This window comes from Lemur catta, chromosome 7, assembly GCF_020740605.2.
Source record: "Lemur catta isolate mLemCat1 chromosome 7, mLemCat1.pri, whole genome shotgun sequence".
Classification (NCBI taxonomy): Eukaryota; Metazoa; Chordata; class Mammalia; order Primates; family Lemuridae; genus Lemur; species Lemur catta.
In genome coordinates this window covers 22,007,126-22,034,314 of record NC_059134.1, presented here as the reverse complement: position 1 = coordinate 22,034,314, position 27,189 = coordinate 22,007,126, and the positions used below count along the sequence as shown (strand labels likewise).

The 27,189-nt window shown below is 44.9% G+C and overlaps 1 protein-coding gene across 1 annotated transcript; it reads right to left on the bottom strand.

Annotated features, from left to right (window-relative positions):
- Positions 1-643: 643 nt before the first annotated feature.
- Positions 644-26,789, bottom strand: JAML (junction adhesion molecule like). Its single transcript, XM_045556378.1, has 11 exons — positions 26,607-26,789; positions 26,362-26,491; positions 20,897-20,959; positions 17,736-17,878; positions 16,219-16,444; positions 11,873-11,985; positions 9,214-9,469; positions 6,297-6,435; positions 4,148-4,208; positions 2,857-2,943; positions 644-1,149 (listed from the first exon to the last, which is right to left on the bottom strand). The coding sequence occupies exons 3-11, from the start codon at positions 20,937-20,939 to the stop codon at positions 1,057-1,059; spliced, it is 1,161 nt and encodes a 386-aa protein (XP_045412334.1). The 5' UTR covers positions 20,940-20,959; positions 26,362-26,491; positions 26,607-26,789; the 3' UTR covers positions 644-1,056.
- Positions 26,790-27,189: the final 400 nt, after the last annotated feature.

Below are 27,189 nucleotides of genomic sequence, written 5' to 3'. Positions count from 1 at the left end.
CTGTCTCAAAAAAAAAAAAAAAAAGGTAGCCCCATTTGAGACCGGATAAGAAATCAGAGAACCAGAAAAGACCTCCTGTCCATGCAGCCCAAATGGCTAAGTGGGAAGAAAGCGCTGCAGAGAACGAGAAAGAGCTGTCGAGGAAAGGGGGCTGGCGCCGAGTCCAGGCTGACCCCTCGAGACTAGAAGTTGTTTAGAACCAAAGGATTTTAAAGACTAACCTTATCAAATCTTAAAATAGTAACTAAAAAGTATAGGAACCTCACATTTTGGACCAAGAATTAAATCAGTGGCTGTCCACTCTGGCAACCCATGAATGCCACTTTTGAAAAAGATAGATGCCTAAGCTCCACCTAGAAATTTCAAATCAGAAGGCCTGTGGGGAGGCCCAGCAAGGAGCCACCAGCAATGCCAACCCCCAGCAGGAATGAAGGGCCACTGGGTTCAATCCCAGAGCTGTATTCATACCCCACTTCCAACCCATTCACGCCCCGGACCTTTCCCAGGACCCAAACCAGCCTCTAGTGTGTCGAGTCACCATCTGACTTTCCTCCAGGAACTTCAGTTGTTGCAGAAGTTCCTCACTGCAAATTCCTCACCAGGACTCCATCTGCCCCTCAGCCGGGGCATAAAAATGGGACAATTTCCACAAACCACATTTATTTAGAGATGATGTACCGAAGCAATTATTTGGATTGGTTTCTACATCTGTGATTCTTCCCAGTAATGCATCCACAACGAACACCACCTGCACAAAGGGTCTGATCCGATGGAGCACTTGAGGCCACTGCAGCAGCTCAGCCAGGTCCCCCAGGGCTAGTGTCCCATTCCAGAGGGGTCACATCTGTGTTACCCTCCCCTCATCAAGGCCTGTTCCTCCAGAGCCACCCCATCTTCCTGCAGGCTCTGAACTCTCCATCTTCAGCCCTCTGCCCAAGCAAGGAGGCAGGAGGACAGCTGGCAGGGCACAGTCTAGAATAACAGGCAGAGCAGCTCGGGACACACAGAGGAGAGAGTCTCTGTTACTCCTACGGTGAAGGGAACTCTCCTTTCTTTTCAAAATGCTTGCTCTGTCTTTGGCATTCCCCCGGCTGACTTATTATCAGGTGGGTTTTTCGGATCTGATCTCTGAGAAGGCCAAACCGGGTGCTGTGGGTGAAGAGAAGACAGAAACAAAGCACACTTGTAAGAAGCAGTGCAGTGACGACAGCAGCGCCATTCACTGAGCTCTGTTCATGAGCCTGGCCCAATTCTGAATTTCACACGCACTCTCTCATTTGCAGGTACTATTATTCCCATTTTAAAGGTAAAGAAACTGAGGCTCAGAGAGGCTAAGCTACCTGCCCAAGACCATCCAGCTGTTAAGCCACAGACCCGGGATTTGGACCCAGGTCTGCCCAGCCGCAAAGCTTGTGATCTTAGCCATTGCGTGTACAGCCTCAGAAAGGAGAAACAGCAGGGTGCTCACTACATTTCTGTAAATTCAATCAATTCAACCACAAAAAAAGACGAAAAGTCCTTTGTTACCCTGCTCCCTACCAGAGAACACCTCTATACCCGAAGTCTCAAGTGGCCTACAGTCCCGAATTCACCCATAGGCTTATTTAACTTGGCACAGAGTGTTTAAAATAATCTGGCCAGCCCCTGAAGGCCTTTGAGTTTGTGGCCTGGGCCTCTTACCACACTCACGCTATTGGATCCAGTTCAAGAGGACAGAGATATTCTTTTCCACAGAGTCTAAACCGCAAGCACCTAGCACTGAACCTGGGAAAGGTAGCTGGGAAGACAAGTGTCACTCCTATGTCATATCTTCCTCAGAGACTTTCTGTAAACAGTGTCATCCTGGCTGGTGACACGCTCAGCAGTAGCCACAAGGCAGCTGTATCAGCAGGTTTCTAGAAGCCGGGATGAGGCCTAGCAGGTGACTGCAGCGTCACATGGCAATGATGAGGGAAGGATGCAGGGGGGGAAATGACTCTATTCAACTGCAACTGCAGAGTGGAGCTCATGTTTCACTTGGTGGATCCAGGCCAGGTCTCTGAGCTCACACTTCCCTGGCAGACCTTTCTCTGCTGCAATCAGCTGGGAGTCATGTGTCCTCGGTGCTGGTGTGACAGGAACAAACACAGCCCATCATTCCACAAGTAGACGAGGCCAGCCTTCCTGAACCCAGTGGAACACTGCTCCTTAGTGGGCTGGGTGCCTACAATTAGTCTACAAAAGCATCGAGCTCATTGCCAGCTCACTCCTTTTGTCCCTACCCCCACTCACTACACAGCGAGGTGCTGTACTTCCCTGGGGAGCTACAGAAGTCGGAACAAAGTGAAAGTAGGAATCAGACTCCATATTATGGTATGAAATCCAGCATGAGGCCTGCCCGGCAGTTAGATTATATGAAGGTATGAAAAGTCACAGATTCTAAAAAATCTAAGAATTGGAAGGAACTTTACTTTGACCTCTTGACAGGGGGGAAAACAATCCCTTGCAACACAACACTTGCCCCAGGATCTTCTCGTACTCTCTGTATTAGGTTTTGTTTAATCGGGGCTGAACTGGTGAGGCAGAGGCATTCTTCCTCCCTGCAGGGAAGGCCACTCTTCACCTCTTTTCACCATTACATTCAATAATCTCTGCAGATGACCTTTAATCCTCAAGATTAGGAACAAAGGCAACAAGTTTGAGAGAAGTATTCTTTTCTCCAGCAGAGCTGTGGTTTCTCAGACTTTCCTACTACTTAGAAAGATCTCTGCCCTCAGCCGCCTCCCCAGGTGGCCTGGCCACATCCACCACCCACTTTTCCAGCTCCTTCCTCCACCTCTAGACACCTGGCTCAGCTGGGGCCGGAATCATCCTCACCATGGTCATGTAGGTGGCCTCTGATTTTCCACTTGGGTCTTCTTCCTCGATCACCTCCCGTGTAGTTATCGAGGTATAAATGTGTTTCTAGAGGGGAAAAAAATGGTACGAAAGCTCCTAAAAATCAAGTGAATCTTATATACCAGAGAAAAGGCTCCCTATTCACTGGGCATCAACTACCCAAACTGGTAAGTTCAGAGGGTTACTGAGAGCTACAGAATTATCATCAATAATGATAATTCAGCCTTCAGTCTTCTTGAAAATTAACTGTCAGCAAAGAGCACTATTTTAAGAACCAAACTCCAGGCTTCAAAAGCCCAAACATCTTTGTTTAGATGGGTGTTTAGGTAGCAGCAGGAAATCCTTATCTTGCTAAATTACTTGTATTTTGTGGTTATTTCCTTCTAATTAGAGTCATGGCAGGATAGCATTAATCAGCAGCTAATTGTCATCATCCCCCTCAGAGGGTTTACATGTCTGGGCCAGCCCTCGCTGAACCTGGCATCTCTGAGGTCGGTGGCACTTTGTGATTCACGGTCCTGTCACTCTTCAGGAAAGCAGTATTATTCAGTGACAAATTCTGGGGCTTCTGGGGGCCCCCATACCATGTTGGGAGAAAATCCTACTCTTGGGACAAACATAGCCCAAAAGATAGGGAAAAATATTCACAGAGGAGTTTTAAGAAATTAAAAAAAGAAAAGGGAATAGGAGTTAAAGGAAATTAATCCATTTCTCAGTCACTAGTAGCAAAGTCCCTGAACATTTAACCTTAACCATTAACTTCTTAACTCCTGAATGTAGCATGATTCTTTGTTATATTTACACAGTGCCTCATAGATTATGAAGCATTAGCATATCATCATTTTATTCGAGCTTTACAACAACCCCGTAAGGCAGGCTGGGCAAATGTGCTTGCCCTTACCCTCATTTTGCTGGCGAGGCTCAGGGAGGTGGCCCAGGTTTCTGACTCCAAGTCCAGCGCTCTTTCTGCAGCCCACTACCAGGACCTGCTGCCCAGGGCTGGGCTGGCCCCACCCGTTCCCACCCACTCTACTCCTCAGAGGCTCTCATTTCAGTGGTAAAGCTTTCCTGGGTCCCTGTTCTGTGCCCATCACTGGCCTACGAGCTGAGACATACTTTGAGGAAGACACGGTTCCCAGGGGATGCTGACAGCCCAGGCCCCCCACATCTACTTAGTGTTTGGTGTTGGAGGAGCGTGTGTCCACCACCCTCCACCACCCCGACCCCCAGCACAGGGCAGGACAGCAAGAGGGCAGAGTTTATCACCTACCTCTGGATTAGCCTTCTTTGTGTTCTCCAGGCTATTCAACGAGGTTGTGGAATATACTGACCTGCAAGGCGTGAAAAGCATATGGAATTAACCAGTCTGCATGGCTTATTCAAGGGTGCCTACCTGAGACCCCTACATAGCTTGGTGAAGAGCAGCTATTTTCTCCAGACTCCTACAGCCAGTGCTACCTGGCTCACCTTGAAACCTGAGAAGTGGCATCTCTTCTAATGAAGAACAAGAAGGCATTTTGGAGACAGTTTAGGCTGAAAAACAGCTTCAACTTCTCTGTTACCGCTCTAACAACCTTCAGTCCATAAAGGGAGACGTCATTTTAAGTGAACGAGCAGAGCAGCATTTACGAGGATGAGGGAGATACAGCCGAACCAGCAGGGGGCAGCAGAGGCTCGGCAGGACCCCAGTGCAAAGGGCTCCTGGGCTCTCCCGGGGGCCAAGCAGAGTTATCCCCACAAACGCCCGCCCCAAGCTGGGAGTCTGGCCCCGGCCCGGCCCGGCCCTTGGCCTTTGATCTCTTGTCCGTTTGCCTTCTGCATAGGCCACCTTTTGGCCTAAGGCAAAGCTAAAAACAAGAAGGAAAGGAACAGAGAGGACAGGAGAGAGGAGAGGAGGAGAGAGAGGAAAGAGAGGGGAGAGGGGAAAGGAGAGGAAAGGGAAGAGGAGAGGGGAAGGCAGCGGAGGGGAGGAAAACATCAGAGTTAAAGCTTAGAAAAGAAACCATATTTTTTTTTTATGGTCTCACAGTGAACTTTCCCCCCATATTTTCTGATGATAAAGTTGTATATTCTCATTGTAAAATAATTTGGATGACACAGAAATGTTGGAAGTTGAAGTTCCCAGTAAACCCCTCACCTCATGGGATCCCCCTTCTCCTTTATCTCAAATACCACTTTTAGTATTTTAGAATTACCCTTCCAATCCTCTCTCAATGCAAGCATAAGTAAACTCACATGACATATATTTAGTATCTATGTTGCTGAAGTGAGCACTATATTATCTTCTGTTTTATAAAAATGAGATCATACTCTATATTCTATATTATTACCCCTTGGCTATCTCTCCATGTCATTATATACAGGGTTGTGCAGTGTTGCATTGAGTGAAATACTGATTCACTGAATCACTGCCTTTCTGACAGGCACTGACGATGATTCCAACTTTTAATTATAAGCGATGCTGCAGTGACCATGTCTATGCACACATCTCAGTGTCTTCATCTGATTATTTCTTTAGAATAACCTACTAGACATGGAAATGTTGCCATTTCTTTTGAGGGAAACTGAGGCCCAGAGAGATCAAGTAAGCTGATAACAGAACCCAAGTTTTCCAGCTCTCCATTCAGTGCTCTCCGCGTGCCCAGAGCAAAGAAACTCAGAGAGGCCAACCAAGTTCAAAACCAAATCAGAGAGCAAATCAGGACACTCAAAAGTCAGCATTATTTCATGGAGTACCTTTCCTATTGACACATTTCAACAAGAGGGTCAATCTGCCCTACCGGCATATGTCCTCAACAGCTGGGTCAACTGAGGGACAGGGATCTGCTAACAGCCAGTGAAATACTAGTGTCCATGTCAGAGCATCTGGGTGTCTCCAAGACCCTGGGAGAACTACTGATGAAATTCAGGCCTTTAAAAACACATTTCAGCAATAATTTATTTAGAACCTGAGGTCATCCATTCAAAAACAGCCTCTCATAATTGGAATGCGGTGCTTTAAATAAAACCACTGGCAACCCGCAAGATCTTAGCCTCCATGTGAAACATACAGTATGGATAATTCAAACATCATTTCTGTCAGGCAATGAATGGTACCATGATAATTCTTGCATAAGATTTATACTCTTAACTATGTTCTACATAGAGCCCCACTTGGAAGGGAGTTTGTAATCTTTGCATAACACCAAAGCGAATGAGGTTGATGGAGGAATGTCCAAGTATTTTCAGGGGCACAGTGAGCAAAGGGGTTGGGGTTACTATACAATGACATTTAATGTGACAACCACAGATGATTCCACTGAAAAATCCCCCTTCTGTGAGGATGGCACAGTTAGGACCCTATACTCTCTTCCACTTAGCATTAGAGGCAGCCCTGCACCCCCAGCCTCCCAACCCAAGGGGTGAGGGCAGCCCTGTACCTCTTATTCCCATGGGTCTTCTTCACGATCAGTATCAAAACAGGGAGCAGCAGGATGGTGCCGCAGACGATCCCCACGATGATCACCACGTGATTACCACCCAGGACCACAGGCCCAAGGGCTGCTGGGGTCACCAATGCTTGGGAAAGGAGAAAAGCAACAAGAGGGTCTCAATACCCCAGAAAAGAGCTGGGAGCCCCATCAGTTCTATACCAAGTAGCAACAGCCAGGTCAGGAATCAGGGGGAGAAGACCAGACTCCACCTTGTATCAGGACAGTGGGGATACTGTCTCCATTAGTTTGAGAAGCAAAAGTCTGACTCCCTTGCTTACCCCTAAAATGTAGATTAAGGTGGGTAGAAGAGGAGGCTAGCACTTCATCTATACTAGAGTCTCCTTTTACATCAACAATTCTATTTTAAAATTTGGTTTACCAAATGACCTAGAAATAATAGGCATCTTAGAGACTGCTGATCTTTCTATAGGCAAGTGATTGTATTCAAAAGAACACGTGCTACAACTCTCAGCCCCATAGTCATGATACCAAATAAAGCCTTCAGAGGTACTTCTGCCCATATGGTACCCTTTACTCATCTCCGCAGTTCACTCTAAATATATATGTCAAACACCTCCTCAGTGGCAGATAGCACTAGGCACAGAGGATTCAAAGATGAGTGATGCCTGGTCCCTGCCTCCAAGGAGGGAGACAAACACATAAACAGAAAACCACAGGCTGCCATAGGTATGACAGAAGTCTTTATAGGGCACAGAGGGACACGGAGAAAAGGATGCCCAATTCTACATGGAGCAGAAGATGAGAATTTGCCAACAAAGGTTTTAAAGTTTAACGTGAATCTTAAAGGGAGCATCCAGTTTTTTTGGCAGACAATATGGGAAAGGACAGAGGGGATGTTATGCACAAGGCCTGACGGGTGGTGCTTTTAGGAACTAGAAACAGTTCAGTGGGTCTGGCACAAAGGTTGCATCTGTGGGTATGGTGGGGAATTAGTCTGAAGAAATGACAGGATCCAAGTTAGGAAGGACTTTGAGTATCTCAACCAAGAGTTTGGCTTTCTCTCTGCAGGCAAGGGAAAAACCATTGAAAGATTATAAACTGTGGAACAGAAAGTTCTGATTTGTGTTTTAGAAAGATGGCACCAAGAGCCATGATGAATGGCACGAAGAACGAGGGGCGGTGGCTGAGAATGAAGGCAGAGATTTGTTGGAGGCCTACAGTCCAAGACAGAGATGAAAATGGCCAGAACTGAGGTAGGGGCAACAGACTGGAAGGAAGACAGCTTCAAAAGTGAGTAGCAGGAATGGAGGGCTTCTTGACCTGTTAGATTAGGGGTCACGGGAAGTGTCAAATCCATCCCCAGGCATCCAGGTAGACAACTGTGTACAGGATGGTGCACTCACTGACACTGGGGAGATGGTCTGGGGAGAGGGGTGTGGGGTAGGTTTGGACACACTGTATTTGGAGGGTTTATGAGAAATTTGGGTGGAGTGCACACACACACATAATTGTGTCCAACACAGAATGTATATATGGTGTTCATACTGCCGGGGTGGAGAAGGCTGAGGATGGTAATTAGAGTGCCACTGGTGATCTAGGCGAGTGCAGAGGTAGAAGGAACCAGAATGCAGCACACTGGGGAGTTAACGGGACAGAGACTGGAAGACACCAAGCATAAGCTATCTGGCTTTGCTGAGAAAGAAATACATACCTGGTTAGGGGGATGGTTGTACACTGTGAATATACTAAAAACCATTGACTTGTACATCTTAAGTGGGTAAATTGTGTGGTTTGTGAATTATATCTCAGGAAAACTGTTTTAAGAAAAAGAAAGATATAGGATGAGAGCTGAAGTAAGGACATAGGTAAGAGGAAGAACTGGGTAAATGTATACGCTGAATAACAGAAGCCAACACAAAGTGAGAGCTTAAAGGGCCGAGTTGCGAGGTTCCTGAGAACAATGCCACCTGAACACAGGGGCCAGATCAGCCCAGGGCAGAAGGGACAGAGGTAGGAGTGGGGGAGGTGTGGATATGTTTGTGGGAGGGGTATTTTCTCTATGAAGCGAGGGGAGGTCTCCTGAGAGTAAAGCACACACAGAGACGACGGTTCTTTAAGAAACCCACCTGTCGTCCTTCCCTGTGCTATTAACAAGAAGGTGCCTCCATAGACTCCAGTCTCTGGCCTGGGGGACCGAGGTATGTTCCATCCTCACCCCCATCTCCCCGGCCCCCAGCCAACCACAGCCAACCCCTGAAGGCCCTACGAGAGGCAAAGTCCACAGGCCACATCCTGACTGCTAACTGGGTTGTGGTTTAACTTTAACCCCTCACTTATCAACCTCTCTCTGTCAACAGTTGAGTCTTTATTCTCCTGCATGCCACTGGCCTTGATGCACAGTGTTTGCTAGAATACAGAACCTTTGGCCAGAAAACCCCTCCATTTTTGGTTCTGGTACCTTCCTGTTTTCTCTCTGTTCCTTGCTGTCTCCCACCAGCTCAGGATTGCTTTCCCTTCCACTACAGAGCATAGTGTCTCCCTTAATGCCGAGTAAAATGACTTTGCATATCAGTCAACTCCAGTCCATCTCTGAGCTCCTGTATCTTCATATCAGTTGACTACGCTGGCAATGAGTGCCATCTGGGAGAGGGTTGGTGTTCACTAAATACTAGCTCCGTTTGCCTTGGCCTAGCAGCAGGGCCAGAACTAGGGCGGCAGGCAAGGCACCTCCAGAGCCAAACATAAGCAGGCATCACTCTCAGGGTTGTGCGAGTACAGGGTCAGCACCTGAGTGATGCCTCCTTCCGTTCTGCATCCTAGTAGCATCTCTGGCCTCACTCTAGCCCTGGCCCTGCTTACCAGCTAGGAGGTCCCTCAGCCCTCCCCAACCAGATGTACCTACTTTGAGATTCTTCCTGAATCACATGCAGCACAACAGTTTTCCTGAACACCAGGTTCCCCAGGTGGATGGTGCAGGTGTAGGTTCCTCTGTCAGACTCCTTCACTCCTTGAAGCACGATGGAACCGTCATTTTGGGAAATGTCCCCCAGCAGGTTTACACGGTTCTGGAAGCGGCCTTGGTTCTGGAAGTTGCCCCAGTTCTGGGGGGACCCCACAGGTATCTTGAGTTTGTGGTGATAGCGTAACACTGCCTCCTCCTAGAAGGGAAAGGCAAAAGGTATGCGATGGTGATGACTGGCCGGGGGAGCAGGGAAGAGAGGGAGGAGGGGGGCTCTCAGGATGCACAAGGGCCTGTTGCGTGAAGGCACGAAAGGTGTTACCAAAAAGCATCAGGTGACACACAGTCACCACACACACGTGTGTGCATGCATGTGAAGGACATCACCAAGCCATGAACAATTGTTCCATCTGGAGAGAGGAGTATAAAGTAGAAATGAAGGACTTACACTTTTTGCACTTCTCCAATTAGAAAAAAGAAAAAAGAACACTTTTACTTTTCATGACATTTCCAGTTAGATTTCCATAGGCACCTGAAACATGTCTAAAACTGAACTCATTTTTCCCCCAGACCAGTTCTTTCCCGTCTGTCCCATTTTAGTAAATGGCAGTGCCTTCTTCCATATGCACAGGCTAAAAGTCTTGGAGACATCCTTAATTCCTCCGTCTCTTGAACAACTCACATCTAACTCGTCAGCAGATCCTATCACCTCTACATTCAAAATGCATCCCCAATCCAGCCACCTCCCCCTCCTCCCCTGGCAGCATTCTGGTCCGAGCCACCTCATCTCACACCTGGGTCCCTGCAACAGCTTCCTGACTTGTCTCCTGCCTTCTCTCTGCCACAACCTGTTCTCAGCTGATGAGCCTTTAAAGATGTCACTTACATCATGTTACTCCTCACTCAAAACCCTTCAACAGCGCCCCCATTTCTACTAAAAGTACAAGGCCCTACTACTGATCCACTCTGTGCCCCTTCTCCTCTCTGACTCCATCTTATCTTCTACGTGCTCTTCTCTCACTACTTGGGTCACTTCACTCCAGCCACGCCGACCTCCTTGCTGCTCCTCAAATACTGGCCAGAGGACCTTTGCACCTGCTACTCCCTGTGACTAGAACACTCTTCCTCTGAGACATACACAGGTTCACCCCCTAACTCCCTTCACACCTCTGATCAGTGTCACCTTCTCAGCGAGGCCTCCCTGACCACCTATATAAAATAACAACCACGTGGCCCGGCGCGGTGGCTCATGCCTATAATCCTAGCACTCTGGGAGGCCGAGGTTGGAGGATCACTTGAGCTCAGGAGTTCGAGACCAGCCTGAGCAAGAGCAAGACCCCGTCTCTACTAAAAATAGAAAGAAATTAGCTGGACAGCTAAAAATACGTAGAAAAAATTAGCCAGGCATGGTGGCTCATGCCTGTAGTCCCAGCTACTCGGGAGGCTGAGGCAGAAGGATTGCTTGAGCCCAGGAGTTTGAGGTTGAGGTTGCTGTGAACTAGGCTGATGCCACAGCACTGTAGCCCGGGCAACAGAGTGAGACTCTGTCTCAAAAAATAAAAATAACAACCACAAAGCCCTGCTTTGTTCTTCTCCACAGCTCTATTACCTGATGCATTGTGTACTTATTATTTTACTGTGTATCTCCCTCCATTTTGACTGCAAGTCCCCTATCAGGACAGGAGCTTTGAGTAGTCATTCATATAACCAATGCTTAAAAAACTACTTGTTAAATGATTGAGTATTGGAATTTTTATAAAGGTATGCAGATTAAAAAAAAAAAAAAGCTTTAGCTAGGAGCAGTGGCAACAGCATGCACCTGCAGTCCCAGCTACTAGGAAAGCTGAGAATCATTTGAGCCCAGGAGTTCAAGGCCGACTTGGGCAACATAACAAGACCTCATCTCTAAAAGGAAATAAAAAATAAATAAAACAGCTTTTAAGAAAAGGTACTGCAGATGCAGATGCAAACCCAAATGGAGAGACCTGGCCCCTAACCTTTTGTCTCATGTGATTCAAATTTAAAACTTCAAAATGTCAACCCTCATCCTATTTTCTGCTGTGAATCACTTGATGGCTGACATTTAAATGCATGACAAGCTCTGAGGGCTGTACTTGGAACTGCATATAATTCCCCAGATTCCACCATCATGCCACCCTTTCTGCCCCACTCGGATAGCACATAGGAATTCTTATGCCTTATGTGGCCAGCACTTTCCTGGCTAGGCCACAAAAATCATTGCCCTCATTCTCCCATGGACTCTATAAAGAGAAAAGGGAGAAAGAAGGAAACTAAAAGACAGTGGCCAAGTCATGTACAGAATGTTTTACAGGTACAATCTCATATCAGCATCTAAAAGTTAAGTATCATCATCATCATCATCATCATCATCATCTTTACTAGAGTCATCTTTCTAACCAGGAAGCTGAAGTTGCCCAGCTAAGTGGCTGAGCTAGGAGAAAACTGAGTTCTGACAAGCTTCAAAGCCCAGGCTCTTGCAACACCCCCTCATGGCACCTGATGCCTGATTCTTCCTCCCCTGTCTGTCCTGACACCACCAACCAAGGGCTTCGACGACTCAGTGACATTTCCTCCTCGTTACCTTAGCAGGCTCTCCCGACGAGAATATCCAGTCTACCTTGGTCACTTGTTTCTTGTCTGTGCTCTGGAAAACACATCCCATCCGAGTCGAATCACCCACATGGACCGTGAACTCTGAGGATAAAAGTAAATCCAGTCAGGCCCAAGGTATAATCTAGAGAAGTCAAAGAATTTCTATAAAAGATAATATTTAGCCAAAGACCCTCAGCAGCAAAAATCACCGTTGCCACCAAACACTGCACATATTCCGTCCATAGATGACCCAGATGAATCCATGTGGACAAAGCACTCAGAGGCTCCTCGCTCAAACCAACATGGCATCATCCCCAAGGGAGACAGAATACCCTCATAATGCCCACACATGCCAAGCCTGAGGGTTTCTGTGCTCTTCATTCTGCAATAAACATTTACTGGTTCCCTTTAATTCCCTCCTCTTTCCTCTTCTCCAGAATTCCTCCCATGAACCCCAATTCCACATCACGTTTGTACTAAAGGAAGTGTGCAAAATCTCAAAGCCCCCGCTTTCTGTTCATCAGCTTAGATACCCATATCTGCTTAGCATAAACAGGAAGTGGAAAGTTATAAAACTCTCATTCTTATATATAACCCACCAGTCCTCCTAACTGAATCATGGGTGACTTTCTTGGACTTCTTTTATTCCTTTTACAAGTTGTCTTAGGACTTGCTTAAGACTTCTGGCTTCAGTGCAGGTCATAGGACTCCTTGCTAATTAGTCCAAGACAGTAGACAGCTCTCTCCTGACTTTTCTTTCTGTTTCAATGCTGCCTTCTCCTGCTGCACCCTCCCCACATGACCCCGTTGCCTGCTCTGGCTTTCCAACTCCTAGGCTCTCCCGCTGCCGATCTGTATAAGCAGCTGACCCATCATGTATCTAATGCATAACTCAGAGGTCCCTGAAAACAAAAAGAAGTAGAAAGAGGTTTCTGATTTCTCAGTAATGCTCTGCACAAATCAACCCTAAAGTTGATTAAGAGATGAAAGGCAGGACGGTGTATGGGGACACACAAGCCTAGGTCTTAACTGGACAGAGTGCCTTCAAAAGAGCATTCAGCAAAGCTCATGAGGGAAGGAACAGAGTGCATAAGCCGGCCTTTCACCCAATCTGTTTCCCTGGGAGAGCATTAACTTCCTACTCAGCAGGAAAGATGCAAAGTGGGAGGAAAACAAAAGAAAATATTATGAACTCTAAACTCTATGAAGAGAATTATTTTTAAAGTAATAAAAAAAAATTTACTCCAAAGAATACAAGTAAGGAAAGAAACTCCCTCTAAATCCACTAGCACATTAAGAACTAAACTCTATTTTTAAAATGCAATAATAATAACTGAACATTCTGAAGGCTTTCAATGCACCAGGCCTGTGCTAGACACCTAACCCACAGTGTATCAGTTAGTCTTCACAATATTTTGAGGTATGCACTATTACTCTCCCATTTGACAGAAGAAGAAAGTGAAAGAGCCCAAAGCGACGTGTCCAGTAAAAGGTAGAGCCAGCACTCAAACCCAGGCCTGAGTGAAAACAAAGCCTGAGTTTTCTCACTCACTATAATGTACCATGTCACATAAGCAGAAGGATGGCTGATTCCAGAGCACAAGTATAGGAAGTTAATATTATTATTATTATCTATAGTGTTTAGAATAAGAACTAAGAAAAAGGAATTAAAGTAGCAGAATCATAGAAGAATTATATACTGATGAGTAAACTTTGTAGAGAAAATTATAGATGACTGCAAAAATGGAGTTTCCATAAGGATGGAGATTACCTACATAAAGTAGGTTGAACAACTTTGCGCTGGGCCACGTGGCAGAATTGTCAGGGGTGGGACCTATTCCCACTCTGGCTGGAAGAAAAAAATAAATACAGATTGCTCACTAGCTGCTGAGGAAATATCTAATTACCCCTAACATCGTTCTAGACTGTTTCCATGGATTCTTCATCTCTTAAAAGTGGCTCCTTTTGGTTTCTTCTGTGTCACTTCTAAGCAAGAAAAGGCTATGCTTGTAAAGACAGGTGTTCAGGCACGAACAAAGGCAGAAAAAGGAAGCATAAAGATACTCCCTTGGGAGAACAAAGGCATCTGATTTAATTCCTCTTCTTGGAGAACCACAGCTTTGGAATTAAGAGAAAAATGGCAACAAAAAAAAGTAGGAAAAATTCAGAGAGGGGCCGAGATCACTCTCTACAACTCTTTTTTTTAGAAATCAGATTCAAGTGAAGGACACTGATTCAACAATTTCATTCATTAGACAAATGTTTATTGATTGATTACTCTGTGCCAGGCACTGTGGCCAGGGCTGGCCAGGGGACAAAGAACATAGCCCCAGGTGAGCAGGGAAGACACAACTGTCTGTGTGTGAGGAGTGTCATAGAAGAGGAGGTCAGGCTGCTCTGGAGGGTCTCAGCAGTAGAGCTGAGAGGCTGAGGCCCTAAGCTAGCTGGGAAGAGGAGGCCCCAGATTCTAGCTCCCGTTAACTAGACTGCAAGCTTGGCTGAGGCCGCAGACTGTTCGTTCTATTCCATACCCTTAAAGAATGCATCTAGGCAGGGCTCGGTGGCTCACACCTACAATCCTAGCACTCTGGGAGGCCGAGGCAGGAGGATCACTTGAGGTCAGGAGTTCAAGACCAGCCTGAGAAAGAGCGAGACCCTGTCTCTACTAAAAATAGAAAAAATTAGCTGGGTACATGGCTCACACCTATAATCCTAGCACTCTGGGAGGCTGAAGCGGGAGGATCTTAGCACTCTGGGAGGCCAAGGCGGGAGGATCACTTGAGCTCAGGAGTTTGAGACCAGCCTGAGAAAGAGCAAGACCCTATCTTTACTAAAAAAAAAAAAAAAAAATTAGCCAGGCATGGTGGCGCATGTCTGTAGTCCTAGCTACTAGATAGGCTGAGGCAAGAGGATCACTTGAGCCCAGGAGTTTGAGGTTGCTGTGAGCTAGGTTGATAACACAGCGCTCTAGCCCAGGCAACAGAGTGAGACTCTTGTCTCAGGGGAAAAAAAAAAAAAAAAGAATACATCTAGTTCTGTGGCTTATAAAATTTTTTCAGTTATAATATTTTTATTATAAATGTTTATATCAATACAGCAAAATTAAATTTTAGAGACACTTGATGTCATTAATTTGGATGTCACTAGTTGATTATAAAAGAGAGACATGGAAATTATTTACGTGATGAAAGATTTCAGAACTTCAGTGGAATGGACGGCTTCACGTGAGGCCCTTTCAATAGTGATTTATTTCCGTCTACATACTTCCTAAGAATGTCACCATCTCTAAATAAGAAATGATCACTGTCATCTAGAACTACTTTGGCACCTCCATAGTCTAGATTCTGGGAGAAGAATTTTATCTCCAACTTCCACGCTAACCGGTTGAAATTCTCCACCCTTTCCTTTAGAGCCTGATCTAACAGCTCCTACCGTTGCTTGAGATTTTTCTGGAAGCATCGTGCCCCTTTTGGTTACAGTCTCAGCTGCATTCCCTTCAACTACTACTCAGTCAAAGAGGGCAAAGAACTTGGGCCTAACCTGCCCTGTCATGACTTGGGCCACCACAGCTCATATGCTCACTTTTAAACTGTTTTAAAGCAGCACGAATCCTTTCTTCAAACAGAATCTTACCTGACAGCCCAGTGAATTAAGCAGGAAAAAGGAAAAGGACTTCGGTTGCAGTGGAGGTGGGAGCCTGGGGTCCCATTTGAGTCTTCTACCCACCCTGCCCTACCCTTTGTGCCACTGAGGTTCCCTGGAGCTTAAGGGTTGTGCAGAGCACGATGCTAAAACCACCCACCTACCAGCACCACACCCTCCATTCACAAATGGGAAAATGAAGTGCGAAGAAGTTAGGAAGATCTGCTCATTTCTTTCATAACCTCCAGAACCTAACACAGGTATGTGGCATAAAACATGGATGTGGCATCAGTGTGAACAACTGATGGGAGTATCAGGGTTTAGTAAAAAGAACATGGACTTTGTTGTCAGAGGAGCCAAGATTCCAGTATTGGTCATGTCATTTAATAAATACATGTCCCTAAGCAAGTCACTTAACTTCTCCAAGCCTCAGTTACCTCATCTGTAAAATGGAAAGAACAATGCATTCTTCACAGCACAGGGCTTTTGTGAGGAGGAAATATGTTTAAAGTAATGATGAAATAATAATTATTCTTTTTATTGAATACAATAATTATTGTCATTTATTGAAGACTCACTTTGTGGTAAGTACTTAGCCCAAAGGCTGGCATTTGCTTAACAAAATCAGCCCCCTTGCTCCTGCACATCAAATCTCTTGCCCCTCGGCCCCTGTCTAAGGAAGCATCGCGGTACCTTTGGGCTCCTCTGGTAGCACATGCAGCACCACTATTTTCTTGAACACCAAGCTCTCCCTTTTGAGGCGCATTTCACAGGTGTAGTTTCCCTGGTCAGCCTCTTGCACATCTTGGAGCAGGAGAGAACCATCATGGCGCGAGATGTCCCCCACCAACCACGCCCGGTTCTGGAAGCGCCCCACAGATACGTTAAGGTCCGCATAATAGTAGAGCACATATTCATCCTGGAGGGCAACACGACATTGGAGAAAATCAAAAGAGGTGCCAGACCTAGGAGTCTGGATCCAAAAGACCCTGTTTTGTGGAGGCAGCATGGTTATCATTGTCATCATGATGAAAAATACTCAGTACTCAGTTCATAATGATAATGTACCAGGCAATAGTCTCACTTGCACAAGGTCTGTGACTCATTTTCTACAAAGACAAGTGGAGAGATATGGTCCACACATTTTTATTTCTTACACTTTAAGGTTAAATGTAATACCCACTCTGAAGATCACTCTGGGGTTTCAAACTCACAGCCTTTGAAAACCATCTTTCATTTTCACCCTGTTTTCTGCCGTGGCCCCAGCTTAGATGGCATTCAAATGCATGATCTACCCCTGGCAAGGCCTGCTGGCAGCATATCATTAACAGGAAAGAAGTCGTCAACAGGAAATGGTTCCAGGCTGGGAGGGGGAGTCCTGGGGAATTCTTATTTCTACTTGCACCATGGGTCTATTCTTCTTATAATAATAAACAGTAATAAAAATTTGAATGAGAATAGCATTATAGGGATTGCTTGGAATGTGCTCTAAACTACAAAAACAATATTTCATTTGCAAATGTCAGGACTTTATTGTTAGTAACAAAGTACTTGCAACGCATTTCACAAATGATCCTGACGTACAAGTATCTTCACAGAATCTCTGATGAGGCTGAATATGTTGTTTCCTACTCGAAAGAGCTCTATGAAAGAACCTCCCCCAGCCACGCTGCATCTGCTAATCCTGACAATTCAAGCAGCCACATGGGGGAAAAGATGATTCTGCAGCACATACATGGGGCAGTAGAATGCTGAAAAAACCCGTCCTCCTCCCTACCCAAAAATAGATAACTGTGACATTGTTCTTATGCCTAGGTGAGAGCTCTTCTGTCTAGACCCCGAGAATCACCCCCTTCACCCACCCATGCTACTCTAGAAAGGGCAGGACATAGAGGAAGGAAACTAAGGGAACTTATGTGCATGTCCATAGGTCCCCAGTCACCTGAAAGTGAAGCATCATCATCATTACTATTACCTTTCTCTTCACAAATCAGGAAGCTGAAGCTCAGCAAGGTTGAGCAACTTGCCCCGCTGATTAGGCAGCCAAGTGGCTGAGCCAGGAGGAGGCCCGATTCTGACAAGCTCCAAAGCCCAGACTCTTGCAATACCACCCTCCCCATGGCACCTGATGCCTGGTTCTCTCTCTCCCCACTGTCCTGACACCATAGGCCAGGGCCTTCTACTACACGGTGATGTTTCCTCCTCGTTACCTGGGCAGGCTCTCCCGACGAGAGCATCCAGTCTACCTTGGTCACTTGTTTCTCTTCTGTGCTCTGCAAAACACATCCCATCAGAGCCGGATCACCCACGTGGACTGTTAGCTCAGAGGGGGAAGCAGTCAAGTCATTCAGGCCTGTCAACGGAAAAGAAGCCAAACTCTGCAAAATGACTTTAGAGATTTATTCTGAGCCAAACTTGAGGACCATGACCCGGGGCCACGCCCAAGAAGCCTTGAGCAAGTGGACTTGCTGTGGTTTGGTTACAGTCTGGTTTTATACATTTCAGGGAGACAGGAATTACACGTAAAGTCATAAATCAATACTCGGAAGACATCCATTGGAAGGCATACATATTTTGGCCCAAAAAGATGGGCCATCTCGAAGGTGGGGACTTACGGGTTATAGACGGGTTTAAAGATTCTTTGATTTGTAATTGGTTAAAGACAAGAAGCTTTGTCTAAAGGCTTGGAATGTTTTAAGATAAGCAGCTGCTTATTCAGAGACAAGCCACGGGGCATATATTTGGTGTGTAAATTGAGGACCTGCAGGTTTGTCTTGCATACCCTTAGGCCTGTTAATAGGTTACAAAGGATATCCCCAAGAAGGGAGGGGGGCATGATGCAGCATGTCTGACCTCCCTTCTTGCGTGACAGGTAGTTTAGTTTTAGGATATCCCCTTGGCCAAGAGGGGGTCCATTTGGTCAGCCGGGGTAGGGATGCCTTAAGATTTTATTTAAGTTCACAGGCCCAAGGAATAATCTATAGAAGTCAAAGCTAAAAAGACATATCAGTTAAACAAATACCCTCAACAACAAAAATCAATCACCAAGTACTAAACACCCCCTTCCCTCGAGAATCCAGACAAAGTACTCAGAGGCCACTCACTCAAACCAATATGACATCCCCCAGGCTAAGAGAAACATAATCTAGTTACTTATTTGGCTTAAGTCAGAAGGGTTCTGCAATCTTCATCCTGCAATAAATCCTGTCTGGCTCCCTTCTCCTCTCCAAACCCTTCCCCTTTTCCAGAATTCCTCCTCCCAACCTTTCTAAAGAAAGAAGGGAAACCCTGAAGTCCCTCCTTTCTGGTCATCAATTTAGAAACCCAAACCCATGCACCATAAACAGGAAATGAGGTGTTTTCTTGCTCTTAATTTTCCCATTGGTTCCCTATTTGAAAAGCCAATTCATGGTACCTTTTGTTTACTTCCTCCTTTTCCTTTCTTTAGTTCCTTTACAAAAGCCTGCAAAGGGTAATATATGTAACCAAAATGTTTGTACCCCCCTGATATTCTGAAATTTAAAAAAAAAGAAAAATTAAATAAAAATTAAAAAAAAAAAAAAGCTTATCGCTGCATTTGCTGGCTGCTTTTGGCTGCAGTGCAGTTCCCCTGTAATTAGTAGGCCAATGCAGAGCACAGCTTTCTCCGTGAATTTCCTTTGTGTTGGCCCTCTCCCTGCCGTTCCCTCTAGCTTTGCCAAAGTCGCAGCTTTCCAGCCTCAGGGCAGCTCACACATGGACCTCCGTCCTTATCTGCATATTGCCCAAGCAATTTCAAGAGGTCACGAAAAGAGCAAACCATTACATTTCTGTTTCCACGCAAAGAGACAACAAAATCAAGAAAGACACATTTAGATGCTGCCCAGCTCATATCAAAGAAGAGCCAAGGGAACACATTTGGGAACGAACAGAAAATGTACCCAAATTTTCATCCAAGCTGTTTCCCTGAGAGAAGCGAGTTCACTTCCTGCCCAACAGCAGGCTCACCCAGCAGGGAGGACGCAAAAGAAAACATGAACTCTAAAGCCTTTGGAGGGAATTATTTTCACAGAAATCAAAATTAGCTCCAACAACTCTTTGGAATTTTCCATGAGGAAGAAGTGAATGAAAGTGGTTAAAAGTATAATAAGCAAATTTCATTTAATGTTAAGAGCACTGTATGTAGAATTAAACGGACGGCCAGAAAGCAACAGCAGCAACCACAGCGAAGAGAACCTGATGTCTGAACGGCAATCTCAGCAGAGATACGGCTGAAGAAAATGAGACTTTCTACAGAAAAGGAAAACCTCTCCACACAGAAGTACAAACCCTGGTGCCACTACGCTGCTATAGACAGAGGGGGGCTAGCTCTCTGCATAGAAGACAGCTTGCAAAAACCCTGCAAGCTGCTTCCCAGACCTCTGGGAAAATGTCTAAATACACTCTGAGATCATCCTTCCCCTGCTTCTGTGGGAAAAGTTCTCCAACACGTACCATTTTCATGTGTGTTTGTTTTGCTCCTGGAATTGGAGCAAAGGCAACCCTTTGGGGTACTTTGCTGAGTCAGTGTTTAGGTCACCATCCACAGTTCAAAAAATAATAATAAAGAGAAAAATAAAAGGCTATGAGCAAAACACCTACGAATTTCTTCTCCCTACAGAGCCATATCCATGGAATAAAGAGAAAGACAGCGAGGGAAAGGATGAAAAAGTCAGGAAGACGTGGAGATGAGCAGTAGGAAGCGGCCCTGAACCCTCAGGTAAGGTGTGAACAGGAGACTCCGACCTGGTCTGAGCAGGCAGCCAGGAGAGGCTCCGCAGGAGGAAGGAGTTTGAGGGAAACCCAAGGATGAGGAAGCCGTGGGCAGCTTGCTGGGCAGGCTTGCTGGGGTGAGGTGTTGGAAGGAAGTTTGCAGGCAAAGGAAACCATCGCAAATTGGGAAAGAGCTCAGTGCATTTGAGGAACCACAGGAAGGCCCATGTGACTACAGCACGAAAACAATGACAGGGGGCTCTGGGCCTCTCTTTCTCTCTTTGGTAATTTCAGTTCCTGATCTGAAACCAACTGTGGTTTTTAAAGACAGCAATTTAAAGTGCAGGAATGCCATAGAGAAACTTCCTTTGTGTCACAGAAGAGGGTCCTAGAATACCTGATAAAGACCCAAAGGCATTTTATTTCCAATAGAAACAGGGGAAGATTCAGCTTTCCAAGAACATGTATATTAACTGGCATCTAAAACAGCTGTTTTCAGCAAAACTATGAAGTTCCACGTTAGGGTTTCCATTTTCAACAAACCCAGGGGAATTGAAAATATGTGTAATTGGCTTTTAAAAATACACAAGACTTACAAGAAATCAAATACCCACCCCTCGGTCCCTTGGCTTCTACTTACCCAGTAACACTGGAATCAGGATGAGTTTCAGTGGGCAAAACATGCTGCTCTCAACTTGTCAATCTTAAGATAAAAGAACAAAAATCAGAAAATCATGTCAAGATGAGTTCATTAATTTAACAAACCAACAGTGAGTGCCTGTGTGGGCCAGCCTCTGTGTGAGTACCAGGATGAGCACTGAACGGGGAAGACAAGGTCCTGGCTCACTTGCAGTTCACATGTAGGGGGAGATGGGAAAAAAGCAAACGAATGAATGAATATGAAAATACTAGATGTCAGTAAGTGCTATGACGAAACAAAATAGTGGTGTTTGGAAAGTCACTTGGGGGCTGCTGTAGATTGGCCACAAGGGAAGATTAGATGAAAACTGCTTTTAAGAGAAAACAAACAAATGATTGACAACCCTTGAGATGACAACCCTAGACTGTCCACAACCTGCACATTTCACTCAAACAAAAAATTATGGGCCAGGCGCGGTGGCTCACGCCTGTAATCCTGGCACTCTGGGAGGCCGAGGCGGGCAGATTGTTTCAGCTCAGGAGTTCGAGACCAGCCTAAGCAAGAGTGAGACCCCGTCTCTACTAAAAAAAAAAAAATAGAAAGAAATTATATGGACAGCTAAAAATATATATAGAAAAATTAGCCGGGCATGGTGGTGCATGCCTGTAATCCCAGCTACTCGGGAGGCTGAGGCAGGAGGATTGCTTGAGCCCAGGAGGTTGAGGTTGCTGTGAGCTAGGCTGACGCCATGGCACTCTAGCCTGGGCAACAGAGCTAGACTCTGACTCAAAAAAAAAAAAAAAAGAAAAGAAAATTATGGATACCTAGCCTGAAATTTTCACCCATCTCTCCGACTAAATTAGAATGACTATTTTTGAACATATAAAGAATGTTCAGGCCATGTGGGAAAGGACATACAACAAATAAAGGGAAATTTTTATTTTTATTTATTTATTTATTTTATTTTTTGAGATAGAGTCTTGCTCTGTCACACTGGGTAGAGTGTGGTGGCATCATCATAGCTCACTGCAACCTCAAACACTGCATCACTCAAACTCGAGTGATCCTCCTACCTCAGCCTCCTGAGTAGCTGGGACTACAGACCCAGCCAATTTTTCTATTTTTAGTAGAAATAGGATCTTACTCTTGTTCAGGCTGGTCTCGAACTCCTGACCTCAAGCGATCCTCCCACCTCGGCCTCCCAGAGTGCTAGGATTACTGGCGTGAGCCACCACGCCCAGCCGATAAGGGGAAATTTTTAAACTCAGTTAAGGTATTAACCAAGCTCCATGACACAAAAAAGCCACATAAAAGGTCCATGGTGAACTTTTGGGTTTTTTTTTTTAACTTTTTTAGGGAAGGGCAGCATGGGTAGAATGAGAATTTGGCTGTGTGGGGGCAAAAGCATTTCTTTAAGGTCTATCTTATTTCTGTGGTACTAATTTCACTGCATTTGCCGGCTCCTGGAAAGGGATTCACTGATCTACACAATGCTCCCAAATTTTCTTAGCCCAGCAGAAGAACCCTAGCTCTAGGGAGTTACAGTTCAACCAGTCTTAGGTTCCTACCTACTACTGTGCTGGTCTCAGCCACGATCCCTGTATCCCTAGCCACCCTGCCACTGGAGGAATTCCACCTCAGAATCTGCTAAGAGGAAAGGCCTCTTTATTGCATTCACATGAAGGTACCCCATCTGGCTCTGTTGGGACATCTGGTACATATAGCGGCCATTTGAATTTGTAAAAATTGATTACCTAAGAGATTCCCTACCTGTGTTTAAATCAACAAAATCTTCCACCTGGAAAACTAGGGTCAAACGGTTCCCACTTATGCAAAGAGGTCAGTTGAGCTTGCTGGCCTCAGTTTCCTTGCCTATAACATGGGGATCATAACGCCTCCAGGGAGTTGGTTGTGCTCTCTTCTCTGTCCCCAAATGGCATGTAGCACTGGGCATTTCCCCCAGCAGCTCACCACCTGCATGCAGCGGTAACCACTGACTTACACATCTGCCACCAGCCCCTACTTGAGTCTGCCCGCGCTCAAGGGCAGCCCAGGATGTGTCTTGTTTATATTTGCGTCCCATTCCTCTGCTATAGCACCTATAAAGTGCCTGGCACGTACTAGATGAAGGCTCATAGCTGCCAATGTGACCATTAAATTAAAATCAACTTAAAGCCATGCTGCAACTCCGCCACTCCATTCTAAGAGGTAACTGGCGACTCTTCAAAGATTCTGAATGTCGTCGCCAAACCCGAGTTGCTCAGAGCCACACCCAAACCATCCTCAAAGAAATTCTAAGAACTGTGCAATCTAATAAATAGAAAGCACCCATTTTCAGCCCTAAATAGTCAAATGCACCATTAGAACTCTGTGAATGAAGAGAGAAACAATGATTTTAGCAGAAAAAGCACTGAATCAGAGTTTTAAAAAAATTCACTTCCGGGCTCCGATCTTTCATTAACTAACTCTTTGATCTTTGGGAAAATCACTCAACCTCTCTGAGCCTCATTTTTAACATTAAAGGATCAGACTGTTTTTTCCTTCTAGTTAATAAAGCAGCACACTAGAAAATCAGCAGTTGATAGTGATAAACCAGAGGTGATCATATGCCAGGCACTGTCTGAGTGCTTTACACATTAACTCATTTAATCTTCACAACAACCCTAGGAAGTTTTGCAGATGAGGAAACTGAGGCACAGATTGGCAAAGTGATTTGCCTAAGAACACGCAGCAAGTGGCAGAGCCAGGATTTAGACCCAGACATTCTGGATCCGAGCCTGGGTCTTTGCCACGCTATACTGTTTCTCCATGTTTGGGAAAGTAATCAATATTTTAGAGCAAAGCTTCTCTGAACTTTGTTTGTCAAAACAAGATAAATCTGCTCCTCCTCCTGTTCTTCCAGCCCTCATTGCTCACGCCTTCACCTGGTTAACTCTACTCAATGCTCAGTTCTCAAGTTAAACGTCCTGTCCTCAGGAAACCTCTCCTCAACCATTCATCCCAGGTCAGATCCCCTAGCTACACGTCTTAATAATACTCTTTTCCTTTCCTTTAGGCCATTTTTCACAACTTCTAATTATCTATTTATTTGTGTGCTCATTTGATTAAGGTCCTGCTCCCCACCCCCACCCCTAAGACTATAAGCTCCAGGAGGCCAAGGGGGGTGGGTGCCTATGGGCCACCACATCTCCAGGGCCAGCATGGGGCAAGGTACAGGGAAGCGCTCAGCAAGTACTTGTCAGTTGAGTTCATAATGCCTTGGACATTTACCGAGAACACTAGTCAAGTTTAAATTTCCTAGTTAGTTGGCAAATATTTGGAAATTCCTATCTATATATCTATACACACAGACACAGACACACACAAATTCTGAACTTCATACGTATGTATATATATATATATATATATATATATCTGAATAATAAAATTGTGATTTCATATATATAAATAAAATGAATCTGTTTTTAAAAATCCAACAAAAGCATTCAGAAGGACCTTAAGCACCTTGAAAATAGACATCATTTAAATTCTCAATTTCTACGCTGCTTCCTTCTCTTTCCGGATCCTGATTTATCTCCTCAGCAGATGTTCTTGAGATGATACTGCATAGTAAATTAACTCCTATTTTGGCCAAATGTTTTGATGTGAGCTCATGGCTCTTTCATAATATAACTCCTGGCAAATATCTTATATCACTTCTGAGGGGTTGTAACTATCAGGATCTCCTTTCCTATAATTAATAGTGTAGAAGATTAAAAATGGGCAAATGATCTGAACAGACATTTCTCAAAAGAACACCCACAAACAGCCAAGAAATATATGAAGAAATGCTCAATATCACTAATAAGGGAAATGCAAATCAAAACCACAATGAGATATCATCTTACCCCAGTTAGGATGGCTATGATCAAACAGACAAAAATAACAAATGCTGGTGAAGATGCAGAGAAAAGGGAACTTTTATACACTGTTGGTGGGAATGTAAACTAGTACAGCCACTATGGAGAACAGTATGGAGATTCCTTGAAAAACTACAAGTAAAAGCACCATATGATCCAGCAATCCCACTACTTGACATTTATCCAAAGGAAAGGAAATCAGCATAGAGAAGAGACCTCTGCACCCCCATTATTGCAGCACTATTCATAACAGCCAAGATATGGAATCAACCCAGTGTCCAACAACAAATGACTGGATAAAGAAAATGTGGTGTGTGTGTGTGTGTGTGTGTGTGTGTGTGTGTGTATTTATATACACACACACACAATGGAATTCTATTCAGCCACTAAAAAAGAATGATATCCTGTCATTCGTGGCAATGTGGATGGAACTAGAGGACATTCTGCTACGTGAAATAAGCCAGGAACAGAAAGTTAAACACTGTATGTCTCACTCATACGTGAAAGCTAAAAAAAAGTTGATCTCCCAGAAGTAAAAAAATAGAACAGAGGATACCAGAGGCTGTGTGTGGGGGGGGAGCGGGGGAGGGAGAAATTTGTTAAAAGATATAAAATTACAGTTAGATAGGAGATAGCTAGAAGGAGGATATTGAATGTTTCCTAAACAAAGAAATGTTTGAGGTGATGGATATGCTATTTACCGTGATTGATCGGTACACATTGTATGTAATGAAACATCACTAGGTACCCTATAAATATGTACAATTAATGTGTCAATTAAAATTAAAAAATAATGTAGGAGAATCCTTTATTAAAAGGATTTGTTCTGTAAAATTTGGATTCAGTCAAAAGTCCACACTCAAGGATCGAGAAGGCTACATGTGGCCCCAAGGCCGCAGGTTCCCCACCCCTGAATCGGTCTTTCGTGAGGTCAAGGCTATTGTCAAGGTGTAACAAGTATGGACAATAGTCTAGTTCTCTTGGGAGATTTAAGTTCCTGGCTTCTAAATGTTAAATATTGGCTGGTCTAGAATGGGGAGAAAGAAAACAGCGGGGTAACTATGTGAGACAATGTATATGTCAGTCTGCTTTTTACTATCTACATGTACCCATAACACCATGTTTTATACCTTACATATATACAACAAAACTTATTTAAAAATAAAACAAAATAGTCTGCTCTAAAAATAAAAAAGAAACACAGTGAAGAAACAGGCTCTGCCGTGAGCTCAAGGACGGCCAGTCACAGCTCTAGCAAAAGCCACAGCAGACCTAAAAGCTAAAGCCTCATCATCCTTATCATCACATACTCTTATTATGTATGAGCAAACCTGGCTCCTCTTTTCTCTCTTTCTTTAACATAAGTTACTCTACACTATAGAAACTAAAACTGCACCCACTAGACCACCTTGTGACAGTCCCCGTGCAGAGATCGTGCCCTCACAATCCTAAAGAATTGCCAATGAAAGCAGTCTTCCCCTGAGTGGGACTCAGCCTTCAGAACCAGCCTTCTTCTGAGTGAGAAAAGTCCAAACAATGTCTTGAGAAATAAAAGCACGCACTTACCCACGATGAAGAGTGCCTAGGAGGGGCAATGCACTGGAATCTTCCACAGCTGCAGTTCCCAGCTAAAGAGACTTCTGCCAGCACACTGGGTCAGGCTCAGAGCAAACGGAATGCGTGCCTTCTGAGGTGGCTGCAGAGATGCAAACAGGAACCTCGAAATCAAGGTTCTCGTTTCAGTGGTCTGGCCCCGTTACCCAATTTTATTTATACTTTCATTCTAAAAAGAGGTAACAAACTCAACTTACTGGGGCAAGCCTCACACTCCAGACCTCTGCAGGTATCATCTCCCCTTCTAGATTGCAAGCTCTCCAAGGGCAGGGTCTTGAGTGGCATCAGGCAAACATTTGCTGAGAAAGAAGCCAGCGTCATGCAAACAAAATACAATAAATTCAAGATTAACACAAAACATTTGGCTCTGTGTTTAAGATACAGGAACCTCTCTTATTTTTTTCTCTCAATGCAGAGGTACAATATAGCCAGGCAACCACCCAATCCCTGCTTCCAAAGACGCCTGCCCCATCCTCCAACTCATCACTAGACGTGCAGATTTCCTCTGACTGTGTGACATCAGCATCTCCAGAATACATCCAGCAATTTATTCCCCCTAGAGAAACCCTTGGGTGACTTGGACATCCTAGATAAGAACTCATGGCTTCTTCACTTCATGATACCACTCAGTCTTAAGTCACTTCAAAATAAGTGTTCTCAATGTACACGCCTTCAACACTGGCTAGACATAGGCATGGACAGACTAGTCGTATGGAATTTGCCTGTATCATTTGAAAAGTGGTTGAATGTTTGCTGTCCTCAAGGATTATGCTGCAGTGC

Coding starts and splice junctions, on each gene's coding strand:
- JAML (XM_045556378.1), bottom strand. CDS start 20,939: ATGTTTTGCCCACTGAAACTCATCCTGATTCCAGTGTTACTGG. Junction 9,470..11,872: donor CGTCGGGAGAGCCTGCTAAG/GTAACGAGGAGG, acceptor TTTCCCTTCTAG/GAGGAGGCAGTGTTACGCTA. Junction 4,209..6,296: donor AAGACCCATGGGAATAAGAG/GTACAGGGCTGC, acceptor CACGCCTTGCAG/GTCAGTATATTCCACAACCT.